Source organism: Hesperophylax consimilis, chromosome 14 (genome assembly GCF_061612785.1).
Source record: "Hesperophylax consimilis isolate HC1 chromosome 14, BYU_Hcon_1.0, whole genome shotgun sequence".
Taxonomy (NCBI): domain Eukaryota; kingdom Metazoa; phylum Arthropoda; class Insecta; order Trichoptera; family Limnephilidae; genus Hesperophylax; species Hesperophylax consimilis.
This window is the reverse complement of record NC_142849.1, coordinates 22,029,329-22,044,211: the sequence shown is the minus strand read 5'-3', so window position 1 is coordinate 22,044,211 and position 14,883 is coordinate 22,029,329. Positions and strand designations below refer to the sequence as shown.

The 14,883-nt window shown below is 32.0% G+C and overlaps 1 protein-coding gene across 1 annotated transcript in view; it reads left to right on the top strand.

Annotated features, from left to right (window-relative positions):
- LOC149418059 (suppressor of lurcher protein 1-like) overlaps positions 1-14,883 on the top strand; it is a 346,086-nt gene that overhangs the window by 276,633 nt on the left and 54,570 nt on the right. The window contains exon 8 of the mRNA XM_089639636.1: positions 14,454-14,542. Coding sequence (XP_089495762.1) covers positions 14,454-14,542 — 89 coding nt within the window. The remainder of the gene's footprint in view (positions 1-14,453; positions 14,543-14,883) is intronic.

Genomic DNA, 14,883 nt, shown 5'->3' with positions numbered 1-14,883 from the left:
TATTAATTCATTCGTTAAGGTCCTGCAATCCTGTTTTTAACCAGATTACTAAATATTTTAAAGCCATTCTTAATAAATTAGCAACATTCATTGTTCTCCGTAAATACTTTCTGTACCGCCTTAATGAAATAACAACATTAAGAAGCGAAACATTTTTTGAAATGGCTGTTTAATTTTGTAAATGATAAGTTCTTAATAATTCTGGATACAGTCACCATCTATGGATTGTTTGAATAATTGATTATTAGAAATGGAGTGAATCTGCACTAACGTTCTAGAGCTCTAACACTGTCCATAAACAGTTGCTTCTTTTTCATTGTGTATTTCCTGTCTGTCAATTGTTTGGTATTTTAACCTATAAAGGGACTGTTACCAGTGAAAAAGTGTTCTTTCCTTCAGAAATTTATTACAGTAAACAGTGTTTATTTGTACAAGGGTCGGGCCCGTTATCAATAAATTGTTATTGTCAACGTTGATATTATAAAAAGTATGTTTTGTGATTCAAAATAAAAAAGTTAAAATACGCTCCAAGTGTTTCCAGTAAAGTCCATAAACCAAAAAAATATACAATGGCTCTATCCGTGTTTGGTGATTTGAATAGCCAGGAACTTCCTCACTTTTCTCTCCCCAATTTCTTCCCCTCCCCATTACCTCCAGCCTCACAACAAACCCCAATTTAGGATGGCATTGTTTCACCGGCTCCAGACGGTTGGAAGCACTTGAGACTCGTGTGTGGTACTCACAAAAATATAAAAATAAAGAAAATGTCACAATGTTATTAGTTTATATCTTTTAGTGATTACGTGAATATTTTTTATCTTCGTGCAGATTTCTTCTCTTCACTTGTAAAATCGGTGCCCACGCAGTGATAAATAATACGTAGCCCAGGTTAGAGAACTGTCGATAAACTTCATGGAATTCTCGCCAAAGAACATGCCCATTGCCCGATGGCCACTGTTGTGGAAAATATTATGATAATAAATACAGTCGGGAACTTGCCTGATGGATTCGAGAAATAGAACGCAAACTTTTTCATTTAATAAAAGAATAGCTGCAAAGTTCCACGGAGCACTAAGTGCTAAAGTTTTCAACTGTTCCACGGAACACATGGGTTCTTTTATTTTCAATCTCTCACTTGATTGGCTTTTGTTTCTTTAACGGAATTGTTTCTTTCCGCGCGTATCTTTTTTAAGTGCCGATGATTTTGATCTAATTGTTTTCTGGGTTTGTTTATCTACCAATCTTGAAAGCAGTTCTAGATGTTCTCTTTTATTTTTTTTTGTTTTTTCATGTCGAAAATGTCTATTTGCATGGTTTTTCAAATTGTAACCTTCCCGTTGCCAACAGGGGTAACCGAATTCTCTGAAATTATCAAATTTACAAATTAATATAAGCAATAATTAGTCGCCTGAAATATCCGTACAAATTGAAAATATCTCCCGAGTGAGAATAAATGCCGCTGGCGGGAATTGAACGCGCACCTTCTGATGTCCGGTCAGGGGCTCTGGACCACTGAGCTACGTCGGCTTATTTCCAACACGCCAAATAATTCAATATGTACTAGTACTTCAATAAACAATTACTGTTTAAATAGAGCCGATGAATACATCAACTTAAAAAAAAGATATTATAAAAATATGTTTTTCATTAAAAAAGCCTAAAGTACCTACCTACCATATTAAAACAGATTCTGTTTAAATTCATCTATTTGATTAAGCTAAAACTCAGCATATAGACTCGTTGTCGATGACAATGCATTCTGCCAACTTTGGTGGCAATCACATAAACACAAGCGGACATCTTAACTAACTAACTAAGTAAGTTACTAACTGACCATAACTCCGTTTCCCCGAAAGAGTAGGCAGAGAGGACGGACCGCTAAATAAATCGGTCTCGACGCACACTCATTGCCTAATTCAAATTCATAGATCGTCTCATACGGTTACATGATCACTCAACATAGTGACAATTCAAAACACGTTTAAAAAAGTGATAAAAAGTCATTAGAAACTATGAAGAAAAAAAATTTAACCTAACCTAACCTACTTAAGCCAGTTAATAAAGTTTTTGTTTCAACACTTTCCATGACTTTACATAAATTTTTAAAGATATGATCAATTATCATTTTGATGATTTATCCGGTCCCTGAATCAAATCATAACAATCCTCATAACTTGTATGAGAAACACCTAAAAATGTATTTTTATTAATTATTTAAACTAACTAAAACATTTTATGATGTTTGATTAAATCAGAATAAATTGAAAAAAAAATTAAATAAACATGTTTTGTAAAATCCCATACAACTTAGGAGGCTGCTTAGAATGAGTGTCCCAGCCTTGGGATCTAGGAGGTTTTGATAATGCCCGGTAATTCAGTACCCCAGCAGGCCACGTTCGTTGATGAATGAATGAAAGTTATTATTTCACGAAAACACGTTAAAATTATACGCCGTAAAAATAATTTGCATTAAAATTTACATAAATTAATTATGATTAAATTAATGGGGTGTCTGAGTCACCCCTCGTGGCAACCCAAGTTTTGTTTTACGTATTGGCATGCGAAAGGTTAAGTTGGTCTTATAGCCACTATTATGATCGATCATTGCAAGGCTGTTCAAGTTATTTTTGTACTTAATGCATAGGACGTTTTTTCTAAAATTAAATTTATTTGTTAATTAATATCTTCATGTTCTCCATAAAACGGTTAAACACCAATATGTTACGGAGAATATTACAAATTTTTAAAAGTTTAAAAAATCATTTTGTCATGAACAAGACATTTTGTTCATTACCATTCTAATACATTAGAACAGTGGTTCTTGACCTTTTTGGAGGTATCGAACCCCACCAGCTACATATGCGCATTAACCGAACCCCTCCTAATTTTAAAAATAAAATTAGATTTTTACAAATTCAAAACGTGGTATATATTTATATATAGGTGTACAAATGGTATACAAATCTCCAGAGCTTTCTTAGCAATAACAGGGTATGTTTCCATTTGTTGACACCAAAACGTTGAGAGTGATGTTGTTCTGAAGAGTTGCTGTTGAACCTGGCTTTGCTGAATTTCAATGATTTCATCAAAGTATTCATCATTGATGTTGACTGCTGTCTCAACACTAAAGGTGAACGGCTGTCTCACCCATGCAGCCAATGATGGACAAGCGGGGCGTGTCACCACGAATCATATAAGTCGGGGGTCCTGACCTCCACCGAACCCCCGAGACTGACTCACCGAACCCCTGGGGTTCGATAGAACCCAGGTTAAGAACCACTGCATTAGAATAATTTTATTTATAAAATATGATTTGGTAATGTGAGCATCACTGAGTGTTTTACTCGTGCCGAAGCTCCCATTTTATAATTTTATGTGACAAATTATGTAGGTAAATAAAAATGTAGTGTATTGAAATTATTATAACCAAACGAAAAAAAAAGTAACGCAATAAAAATAAAATGATTAGTTAGTTATTAATTATTAGTTCTAAAGAGCCGAACCCTCTGATATGAAAATGTCTGGAGTCAGTGAATTATTTTCCCATTTGATCTCTGGTGGGTTGTATTTATTTTGCTTATATAATGCACTTGCGTAATGTTGATTGACTAGATGATCATTTGTGGAAAGTGTGTGGAAGGGTTTAGTTTTTCCTATGGGGAAGATTTAACCCTGATATAAAATCGGAAGTTTATAAAAAACGGCAGTTATAAAAACTAATTATATATAATTAATGGTCAGTTGTGTATAATGTGTGTACTATGTAAGTATATTTTTATTCCTGTGTTTTTTTTTTATCTATTACTTTATTTTAATCATAAATTTAGCAAAATTTTAAGTCCGTGTGGTAATTATTTTAGTAAGTTCATTTATGGTTGTAAATTTAATTAAAGTATAAAGTTGCTTCGTTATTTACTTGTTATAAAGAAATAAAATAATCGAATTCTTATGTAAAGTATAAAAAAGTTGTAATTAAAAATAAAGCAAGCCTAAGCAAAACCTACCTACACAAAAACCAAGTGATTAAATTGTGGCATGTTGTACCAATATGTTTTAAAACTTATTTATTTTTTACCTTTAGTGTTGTTTTTTATATGTTTTTGGTTTATTTATCTAGTAAAGTAATGTTGAGTTTTAATTGTTTATGTAGCTCATTCATATGTTGAATTGCTACATTCTGACGACATTTCCGCTAAGAAAACATTTTTTCTATGACCTTTCAATAGCATGTGCACATTTTGCAAAACACAAAAAACATGTTATCTAAGTACGGGCAAGAGCGCATGATTAAATACACATTCACAACGATAGAACTATTTTGGAATACCCGCTGGAAGTCCCATCTTACCCCTCAGGTAGTCTTACGATACAATACACAACTACATACACCAGCAAGAATCTTTTTATTTTGATTTATCTGTACCTGGTAATATTGAATATTTCAGTACGTCCTTTCATGTTTCCTTAAATAAAATATTAGGATTCTTACGGATACTAAAATGTGTACAGGTATTAGACGATAGACAATATCAACCCAGTTTAATACGACTTTGTTTGAGTTGAAAATGTCTTTGTTCGAGTAAACAACATAAAATGTTCTGCTATACCCACTATACATTTAATCTGGACCTAGCCGGCCTGTGTATTCCACCCATCTCATTTATTCATACGCCATACAATAGACGAGCTAGACCCGTAGAGCTTGGGTTGTTTAACTTTGGAGGGTAAAGACACAGGCAAAAATGAAACAAGTAACTAGATATTATTATGACTACTGTATTGTATAGCAAACGCTTTGACAAAGGGCATAACTTAAGGTAATAACTTATAACAGGTCACTTTTATTATTCCAATCAATTCTAAAATAATAATATTACAGAATGACGCTATGTTCATAAACAGAAGAGGAAAATTTAAATATGTACTGAAAAAGTTTCTGCTATTGATAAATCGAGGTAACAACGGAGACATCTATTAACAATGCGTTGCATTATTATTTAGCAAAAACTTGATATCATAGCTTTGAACCTTTTTTACCATAATCACTTATATAGAACTTTTGAAATTTTTTACCTAAAATGTTATGATTGATATAATAGTTTTTCTGTTATCACATATTTCTATATTTATTGTTTTTGTGTTTAATTCGTAGAACTCCATTTAATTTTTTTATAAATGTGATGAGGTGAGGGTATAATCACTTGACAACAACTTGACAACAAATGAGCTGTTTGATCCTACGATTTGTGGATCCCAAAATTTAGCTGCAATGAGCTGTGAACGGTTTGAGTTCCTTGTAAAGTGTCTGCGTTTCGATGATCGTAACACTCGAGACGACAGAAAAAAAACTGATAAGTTTGCGCCTATCCGAAATATTTGGGAAATTTTTATCAAGCAATGTAGAGATCTGTATAAACCAAGCTCATACGTGACAATAGATGAACAACTTTTGGCATTCAGGGGACGATGTCCATTCCGTATGTATATGCAGAAAAACACTTGCAGAACTTAATAATAATATTATCAAATTTAATCTAAATTAAATTTAAAAAAACATATTTCTATGATTACTCATGTTTGATTAGGTTTTTATCTTTTATCTATTAGCTTTTATGAGATCGAATTATTCGCACGATAAACCGTGAGATTTCAGTATTTAATTTTCGGCGCCATTACGCATTTAAAAAAAATGTATTTGTCCCTCCAAATGTTCATGCATTATTTTTTAGAGATGAAAATGATTAATCCTTACGTGTAGTCACTGTAAACTTTTTCACAATAAGTAGGGAAGCAATTGGCCCAATCAGTCAGTTATCCGATGACATTCATGAAGTATGTATTTCGTTTACAAATCCTTACACAATTTCACTGGCCCTTACAGTCAATATCACTGGCGTTTCTGTCCAGTACAACTACAATTATGTAGAACTAATTCATTATAGTTAATAATATATTTTAGAACAGCTTACAATTTGGGTGACGGGTATGGGTACCGCTGCCCCGGGAACCATTCATTGGATAACACCCCTGCCATAGGTCACTCCAAGTGGTTCGCTACGTTTGATGACTTAGCAGGGGTACCCGGGTTCATGGGGGGAGGTTTGTATAGGTCTTGGCGGCGTATGCGTTTGCCTACCTACTTCGTCACGGGTCGGATCTGGAGAGTCTGTTTAAGGGAGTTGTTTTGATCTCTCCAGCCGCATTCTCTCTCGACCCATCGCCTTGCACCACAGTGGGAGAGATAAATCCATACTTCCATATATACATTGACCTCCAGATTCCAACCCACCCCTTATAACTTTTTCCTACACAGAAATTTATCTCCTTCCCTTCCATAAAAAGAGCCTCCACACATCATCTTAGTGAATTTTTTTCTGCAGGGTCTCCTGCGTGAAGCTAATGTAAAAAAATATATATTTATATATATATTGAAAGTTTAAGCTGTTAACACTATGTAACCAACTTGGAAGCAGTCTTAAAGCTTTACCCCTACAGAGTGCACTCTTAAAGGTTGCAACGTTAATTCGTCTCATTTTATGCAAAATTAACGCAAGAAATGATTGACATGAAGTAAATACAAGATTTTTTGGCTGAAATGACCATGGGTTTGTACATTTTATTAAGAGAAAAAGTCTTAGATTGCCACAAAATCTACATTTTTTTTTATTTTTAAGGTTTTGTGGAAAAGATATTTACTCGTATGCTTCTACTCACTGTGCGTTAGTAATAGTATGCCATGTTTTAAGCCTTTGCTTGGCCGGATGGTTTTTTTTTATATTCGTTCCTTCATAAAATGGAATTTTTTTACCCATTTTAAGGATATTGCTATTTTTCTTATTTGGTAAAGCCATGAACTCACTACAAAAATGTAATATATTTTTTAAATATCCCGCAAAATAGCACTAAATGAGATATTTTAAAAAAGTAATATGTAATACACACAATAAACAATGAACCGATAAGGATGTGTTCGCCAAAGGATTTGTTTGATCTTGTACTTTTTTTATGAAATTTAAAAAATGTCAAACTTAAAATATATTTACTTGTTCAAAAATCACTTGAAAACTGTATTAGGCTAGAACTTTTTTATGTTGTTTTTTATGTTTAAAAAGGCTGCTAACCTTTAGTGTTCTAAAAACATTTATAATTATTAACTTCTAAACGCGTCATTCTACTTTAATAGACTTTAATTCCTCTCCGCAACGCAAGAGGTCATAAGTCATTTTTTTTCAGATAGCCGCTAAACAAAATAAAATTATGGTTGCATTGAAAGTTGTCGAGATCCTTTCTCCAAAGAAAAATGTCTACTTTCAGTCAATAACTGATAATTATGAATCTGTATTAAAATCACATTTTCGGTTTATGCTTTGCATTGAAATAGGTAGGTCATGTTTTAGATTAAAAAATAATCTATTGGTAATGGTTCTCGGTGGAGTGATTGTATTGCTTAATTGGCCACCTTGTTCCTGATACATCACCAAAGGCAAGGTCATATTATATTTATAAATTTAAAATAATTGCTTTATTTTTTCAGATGAGTATGAACGTGATTCTAATTTGTAAATTTTTTTATAATACTGACCACGTTCATAATACACCCTAACTGGGTGAATGTTCTAAGTAACTGTATTATCGCGGCAACTATCAGAGTTGCCGTAACCATTAAAGGCAGAATATTTTAAAATAAACGTTTTTGTGGACTTTATCGTATTTGCCTGGGCTATAGGTTAAATGATCGTAAGCAAAATGGTCGGAATCAAATATGATTGTAACTCTTAAATAATCGTAAGCAAAATAATTGATCGAGTAAAAAATAATCGTGATCAAATAATCGTAATCAAAAGATCGTAACTCTCGAATAATCGTGGTTAAAATGATCGTAAGCAAAATGATGGTAGGCAAATAATATAGTGGATGTGTGTCATGTTAAAGTAAAAATATTTCATCTGATTTACGCGTGATAATTTATTTTATGAGATAATGTACAGTTTTCGATCGAAGGATAATTTAAAATCATTTACAATCAATTAAAAAGCGCTTACGACCAAATGATAATTACTATCAAAACATCGGTTACCATTCGCCTGTATTTGGTGCCAGCAAACGTGTTTTAAAGAAAGAAAAAAATAATTTAAATATTTGCTATAGATTTCTCCGTTGACATATGCGACGTATCCTCTAAAATACTTGCAGTTTTGCCGTGTACGGAACGCATATATTAGTCAGTCTTAGCGCTTCAAACAAGGTTTGCTTAAATATTTAAATCCTTCATTTCAGTCGGCGCAGAATCCCAGCATTTTCAGTACCATTCCACTGCTCGGGCGAATCCGGGAAGCTTTTCACTTTAAGTGTAAAAAAACAAAAAGCTTCGGTTGTTTATGATTTCTTTAGATGATGTTTGAAAAATGTTGCTCTAAACCAGCTTTATTTTTACTATACATTTTGAAAGCTATTCAATAATACTAAGGAAATCAAACATTGCTAAAAAAGGTTTTTGAATAAAGCTGCCGAAATTTCGTAAATTAATTTCATACGCCTCAATTTCATATAATACCCGTCAAAAATTAATCTTATAATCCACTTCCAAGAAGAAAACTTATTTTTGTGCCTTTTTGTGATGAAGAATATGATGTAGGTATATTTTTTTTAAATATTCAATCTATTTGAATTTTGATTTTGTTTTCTTAAATGAACCCACTTCCTGACATCTGATCGAGTTAAAACTCAGCAGATAGTCTCGTTATTGATGATAATGCATTTTATCAACACTGGCACTCATGCACTCATGCACACAACACATTAAAATAATTGGATGACCTCATATTTAAGAACCTACGGCAGTTAATTACACGAAATAAATTTAGGCACAATACAACTAGGATTCGGCTTAGGTGTTGGCGGTGTTGACTCTAGTCCTTGGGGAGGTAGGTTAAATCATCAATCAAACCAAAATAAAAATAAAATAAATTAAAATTGGCTACTAGCCCGCCTAAGGGATGACGCAGTTAGTTCGAAAATTGAAAATGTATGTTTTTACGGGTTGATTTAACTCACTTATTAACGTATACAAAATATAACAATTGGAGAAAATTTGTTAAAAAATTAACACCTAACGTTCAGACAACATAGATATTTACTGACTAGTTTAAAAACTGTACCTAAACCAATGACGTTATAATATAATGTATAAACGCGCTGTTGAAATCTTGAAGTAAAAAAAACATCTATTGTGGTGCTTTCGGTTTCGTGGTTTTAGTACTCAACTGTCACGCTTCGCGTAATGCCGTAAACTACCTCAAAGTTAATTGCATTAAAAAGTTCAAAAATACCCTAGAGTGTAATGAAAAAATGTTTTCATTTCTCGGCAAACACTAGTAAAAACCAAGGAATAGTTTTTTATTTGTAGGTACGCGTAAATTACTTATTATTTTTATTATTATCGATTATTATAATTTTTTCCCTTCCGAAGATATCATGCGTCATAGAGAAAATGCAAGGTCAACTAGAGTACAGGTATAGTATGCGCAACCGTCGAATTACGAAATCGGTGCCGACACTGAGTAAACTTCGCTGTTTAAAATAGACTAATCACTCGGTTTATTTACATGCTTGCGGTAAAACAATACACACATCAATATTAACTGTATTTAACTGTAATCAAGAAATATGCTCATCTTGCTTTGAACTCGGAAAAGTTGAAAAGATTAAATATTTAGGTATTTTTATTGATACAAAATTAAATTGGCAGTCACAAATTAATAATACCGTCTGTAAATTAAGATATCTTACATACTCATTTTACAGACTAAAAGAAGTGCTCAATTTTGAAAAACTGAAAATTATTTATTTTTCTTTGGTGCAATCTTCACTCATATACGGAATAATAGGATGGGGCGGTGCGCTTCATACACATATCAAACCTTTACAAATAATTCAAAATTATATCATCAAAGTTATGTATAGTCGGAAAAGAACATTTTCAACAGATGAGTTATACAAAGAATCTAAAATATTCTGTCTCCGTAAACTATTTATTTTGCAAACTATGAAATACATCTTTAAAAACAAAAATAAATTCGAAATAAATGAAAACAGAACCAACATTAGAAATAATAATGTATTTTATACCCCCCAAACGAACACGAAACAAATGCAAACACACTGCAGTTTCATTGGACCTCGTACTTTCAATCTTTTACCGAAAAATATTCAAGTGATTACTAAACTTCCTCAATATTTAAAAGAATTAAAATTATGGCTTTTCGATACAGCAGTTGAAACTTTTTTTAATTTAATTTGTATCAATTTATGTTTCTCAAAAAATATTCACCATATATTACACTAAACACTTATAACTTCACTATACACTATTATAAACACTTTTTATACAAACCGCTTAGACAAAATGTAATCTTGTTTTTATTATAGTTATTGTTTATTTCTAGGTACAATAAAATAATAATTTAAATATTTTACCCACGCACAGGCTGCGCCTTAGTGGGTTTCCACTATTCGTATTGATTTATATAATATTGTATGTAATTAATGTAAAAATTGGGAAAAATAAAGGAATCAAAAAAAATATATATAATTATATAAATAATGAGTATCAGCAAAAATCATCACCATTTTCAAAACTATCGTTGCTCTATTATGGCACGGTACTGAATTGATCACTTGACACCTCAAAATCCACCGGACGCCCAGGCCTATCAAGTTCAATGAATTATTTTTTTCATTGATAAACTAACGTTTATAAGACAAGGTTTTATGCATAGCATAAAGGATAACAAATAATTATAAGCAATAATTAGTCATCCGAAATACTAATACAAATTGAAAATATCTCCCGAGTAAAAATAAATGCCGCCAACGGGAATTCAACCTATTAGGTTCAATTCCCGTTGGCGGCATTTATTTTTACTCGTAAGATATTTTCAATTTGTATTTCGGATGACTAATTATTGCTTATAATTATAAGGTCAATGACCTCTCACAAAAAAGTTTATTTTTCTAAATTGGAACTGTTGTCCAAACATGCGATAAAGTAACTATAAAAATAATTTGATTAATTATTAATTATATTATTTATTTGAAATGTGTATTTTTTTGTTCAAACTTTTGACAGATGTTTGATAGATGTCCTAGTTTTTCAGGTTTACTAACTTTCGAAAGATAAATTTCTTCTTTTCAAAGGCAACGATTCCGAGGCAATTATGTAAAAAAAAAAATTATGAATCACGAATCTTACAATTATAACATGCCGTTATTCTTCACGGGTCTGCGTGATCCTACCTAATCACTAGACTTTTTCAAGAAAAATAAACAAAAACATTTTATAGACAATGTTGTTGTTTGTGCTACTAGCACGTTTCTTTTGATTAAAATAATAAATCCACGTATTTTAATCTTCTCTTGTTTATTATCCTCCATTTACACTTATTACATCATTTCCTCAACGCATTACTCTAACTTCCAACCAATCTCAAACCTTTCCCTAACCCCTCTATTTCCCCACTGGTTTTCCCTCTTAAACTTCTATTTTCCCTAAAATTTACATTCATCTTAAACAACTGCAAAACTTTGTATTATAATACATTAAAAATGGAACACATTTTAAATAAGTCCACTAAGAAAGTACCGAAATATAGAAATCGAGTGCTTTTTTAAACAGGATGATGTATTATTCAATCGGAACCAAAGATAATATTGATCGGAACACATTCAAATCCGCTAAGGCCGGTGGGAAAAAAAGAATTTGTAGACGCCATGTTTTTTTTATTCGGCTGTCAAAATATTTTCATTAAATTGATTTTGTTCAAACGTGATTGTTTTTTAGTATTTTTAAAGCGTCCAAGCCATTTATTTAATTTAAAAAAAGTGAAACCCATGAACAGTGTTTCACAAATAATAACACGCAAGAAGATCTTTTTAGTTTAAACTAAGAATAGTCAAACAAACTAATTTCGGTCGGGCATGGATTTTTATGCACACGTGTTCCGGCATCGTGATAATTCGTTCGTATTTTACTCAAAGTTTATCAGAAAACCTGTCGATTAATTCGTTAAGGACCTGCAGTATTGTTTTTAAACGGATAACGAATAATTTGGAGATATTCTTAATAAATTAGCAGTATTAATTTTTCTACAGAATTCAGAAACAAAACAAAAACGTATTTGAAGGTAGCTGCTTTAGTATTTAAGAGTTTAGTTGATCGAATCCCCTGGGGGTGACATTTAATAATGACCAGTATTAATAACTGCGATGTTGATACTGACAAGAAAAGGTTGATAAATTAGGGTTGAAGCTATCAGCAGGGAGTGAAGGGTGGAAGACTGAAGGGTGGTAGCCAGTAGCCGCCCCTTGACCAACGTTATTATTACAAACATAGCTAACATTATCACGCCTACGTTTATCTAAGCAATTGAGAGGGACGTTTAATTTGCATGAAGGACTTAATGTTGAAGAATTTGGTTAATTTATAAAGAGAGCTTTTCAGAATAAACTCCATTTGGTAACGTTAATTTAGAACGTGTCAGAGATTGGTAAAAATATATTTTATATTACCCTCTCTCTGTTATTCTTTTAAATGGTTGTATTTTTTGTTTAATTCAAACCGGTTTTACTCAGAAACCAGCCTTATTAATATAATTATATTAATATCTTTACCCGAGAAACATACGAAAATAATAATAATACTAATTGAAAAAATCAATATTTCTTTCAATTAGCAATCAAATTATTAGTGGAAATAATGCGAGATTTGCTAAAAACACAGGTTCTTGACTCACTTGAATATTTCGTATTTTGGAGTTGCATCATTATGCTTCTCGGGTACAGATTTTATTGTACCAGTTCGAATAAAAAGTTCAAAATCGAACATCATTTTACGAAAATATTTTACTTTTCAACTTTTGTTACTATCCCGATTAATTGTTAGGTAATAACTTTATATTCTATTATTTTTAATTATACTCAGTCTTCATATATATTTCTTCCGAGGTCGCCACCGTATATATTTTTATTTTATTTTCTGGATACTCTTCTGTTTCACATTTTTATTATTAGAGTTATTAATAATATTATATTCAACAATTAATATTACGATTAAATGTAAAGCTCCAATTAGTTAATCCTTATTTTAAATAAGTATTGACAGAATATTATAGTTTATGCAGAATAGCAAATATAAAAATAGGCAGCCAACTGAATGATACCTTTTTGAGCTTTAAAAAACTCTCCTTTAGTATTGATGGTTTTTAATTTTATTAATTTAAAACAGTAGTTACCCGCGAAATAGAACATTTTTACTCATAACATTCACATAATAAACTGGAAATATAAGTATTTTTTTAATGATAAACTTATGTTTATAAGACAAGATTTTTATGCATAGCACAAAGGATAATAAATTATAGTAGGCAATAATTAGTCGCCTGTAATATCAATACAAATTGAAAATATCTCCCGAGAAAAAATAAATGCCGCCGACAGGAATTGAACCCGCGCCTGGCGCTCATCAAAAAATAATAATATTTGACAAGTCAAAATATTTCACCAAACAAATGTAGATATAATATGTCTTGACGCCATCTAGTGGGAAATTTAGCACTAACCAAGCCTTTCCTACAAAAATAAAGCTGGTTGTTTACAGGTGAACAAAATGTTGGATTGAATTGGATTGAATATAATAAGCAGTAATTGTTTATTGAAGTACATATTGAATTATTTGGCGTGTTGGAAATAAGCCGACGTGGCTCAGTGGTCCAGAGCGTCTGACCGGACATCATAAAGCGTTTACCGAAATAAATATACCATAAGAAAAATGTACTTCGATGGACATACTAAAATAATAACAATTCTATATATTATGAAAAATATCTATTTTACTCAAACTGAATTGAAGAATAAAAACGTGGATACAAAGTATCAAAAACCGCTTGAAAACGTTTCAACCTGAAATAAACCCATATAAAAGGTATTACACTCCATGAAGAACATTATAAAATATTTCAAACTAAATTAAAATTTGTCAGGTGGGTATGTGTACCTCCGCCCGGGACCGTGCATTGCATAACTAACAGCTCTGTTATAAGTCACCCCAAATGATTCACTTCGTTTATTTACTTAGCAGGGATGCCCGTGTTCACGGGGTAAGGTTTTTCCTGGTCTTGGCGATATTCATGTCCATCAACTAATTGAAGGAGTTCCATTGACCTTCCCGGTGGGAGGAATGAATTCATACGTCCATCACTCCTGGACACACAGACCCACATATTCGTTCCAACACCTCATACACACGATGTCCTAAAACAAATCCTCAACACAGCATCCCCGAAAATGATGTAGACCTTGTCAGAAAACATTTTACGCGTGTGGAGTTATTGAAAAAAGTAACATTATATTATCACACTGTAATGCATTAATAAATTAAATGTTTTCTTTTGTTGCAGTTGTCTCAACCGAGCCGATATCATCAAGGTGTTCGACGGTGAAACCAATCTATCCCCCACAATTACAGTTTTATGTAATGAAGGTTCAGGTAATGTTTACTTTTTAGTACATAGCTCTATCATATCGATAATTTCATCAAAGCCCCTCTGCACGCAAGGCAAAGCACGCCCAAGTCTCTCGTTAAATATTTTCACGATTTTTTTTACGTCGAATGGGCACGTAAAAACGTTGAATGTTTTAGTTTTCTTACCTGTTTACGACTTGACCAAATTTTCAGTCGAGTAAAAAGGCTAAAAAGTAATGTCAAATTACATTTACGAAACGTAAAGTTTTACGTATTTAGGTAAATAAAGTTTTGTTGGGGAAACGTGATTCATTTTTTTTTAGTTGTGAAGGGTTTTTGAACTTTATTGCATTTGGTATAGGTAA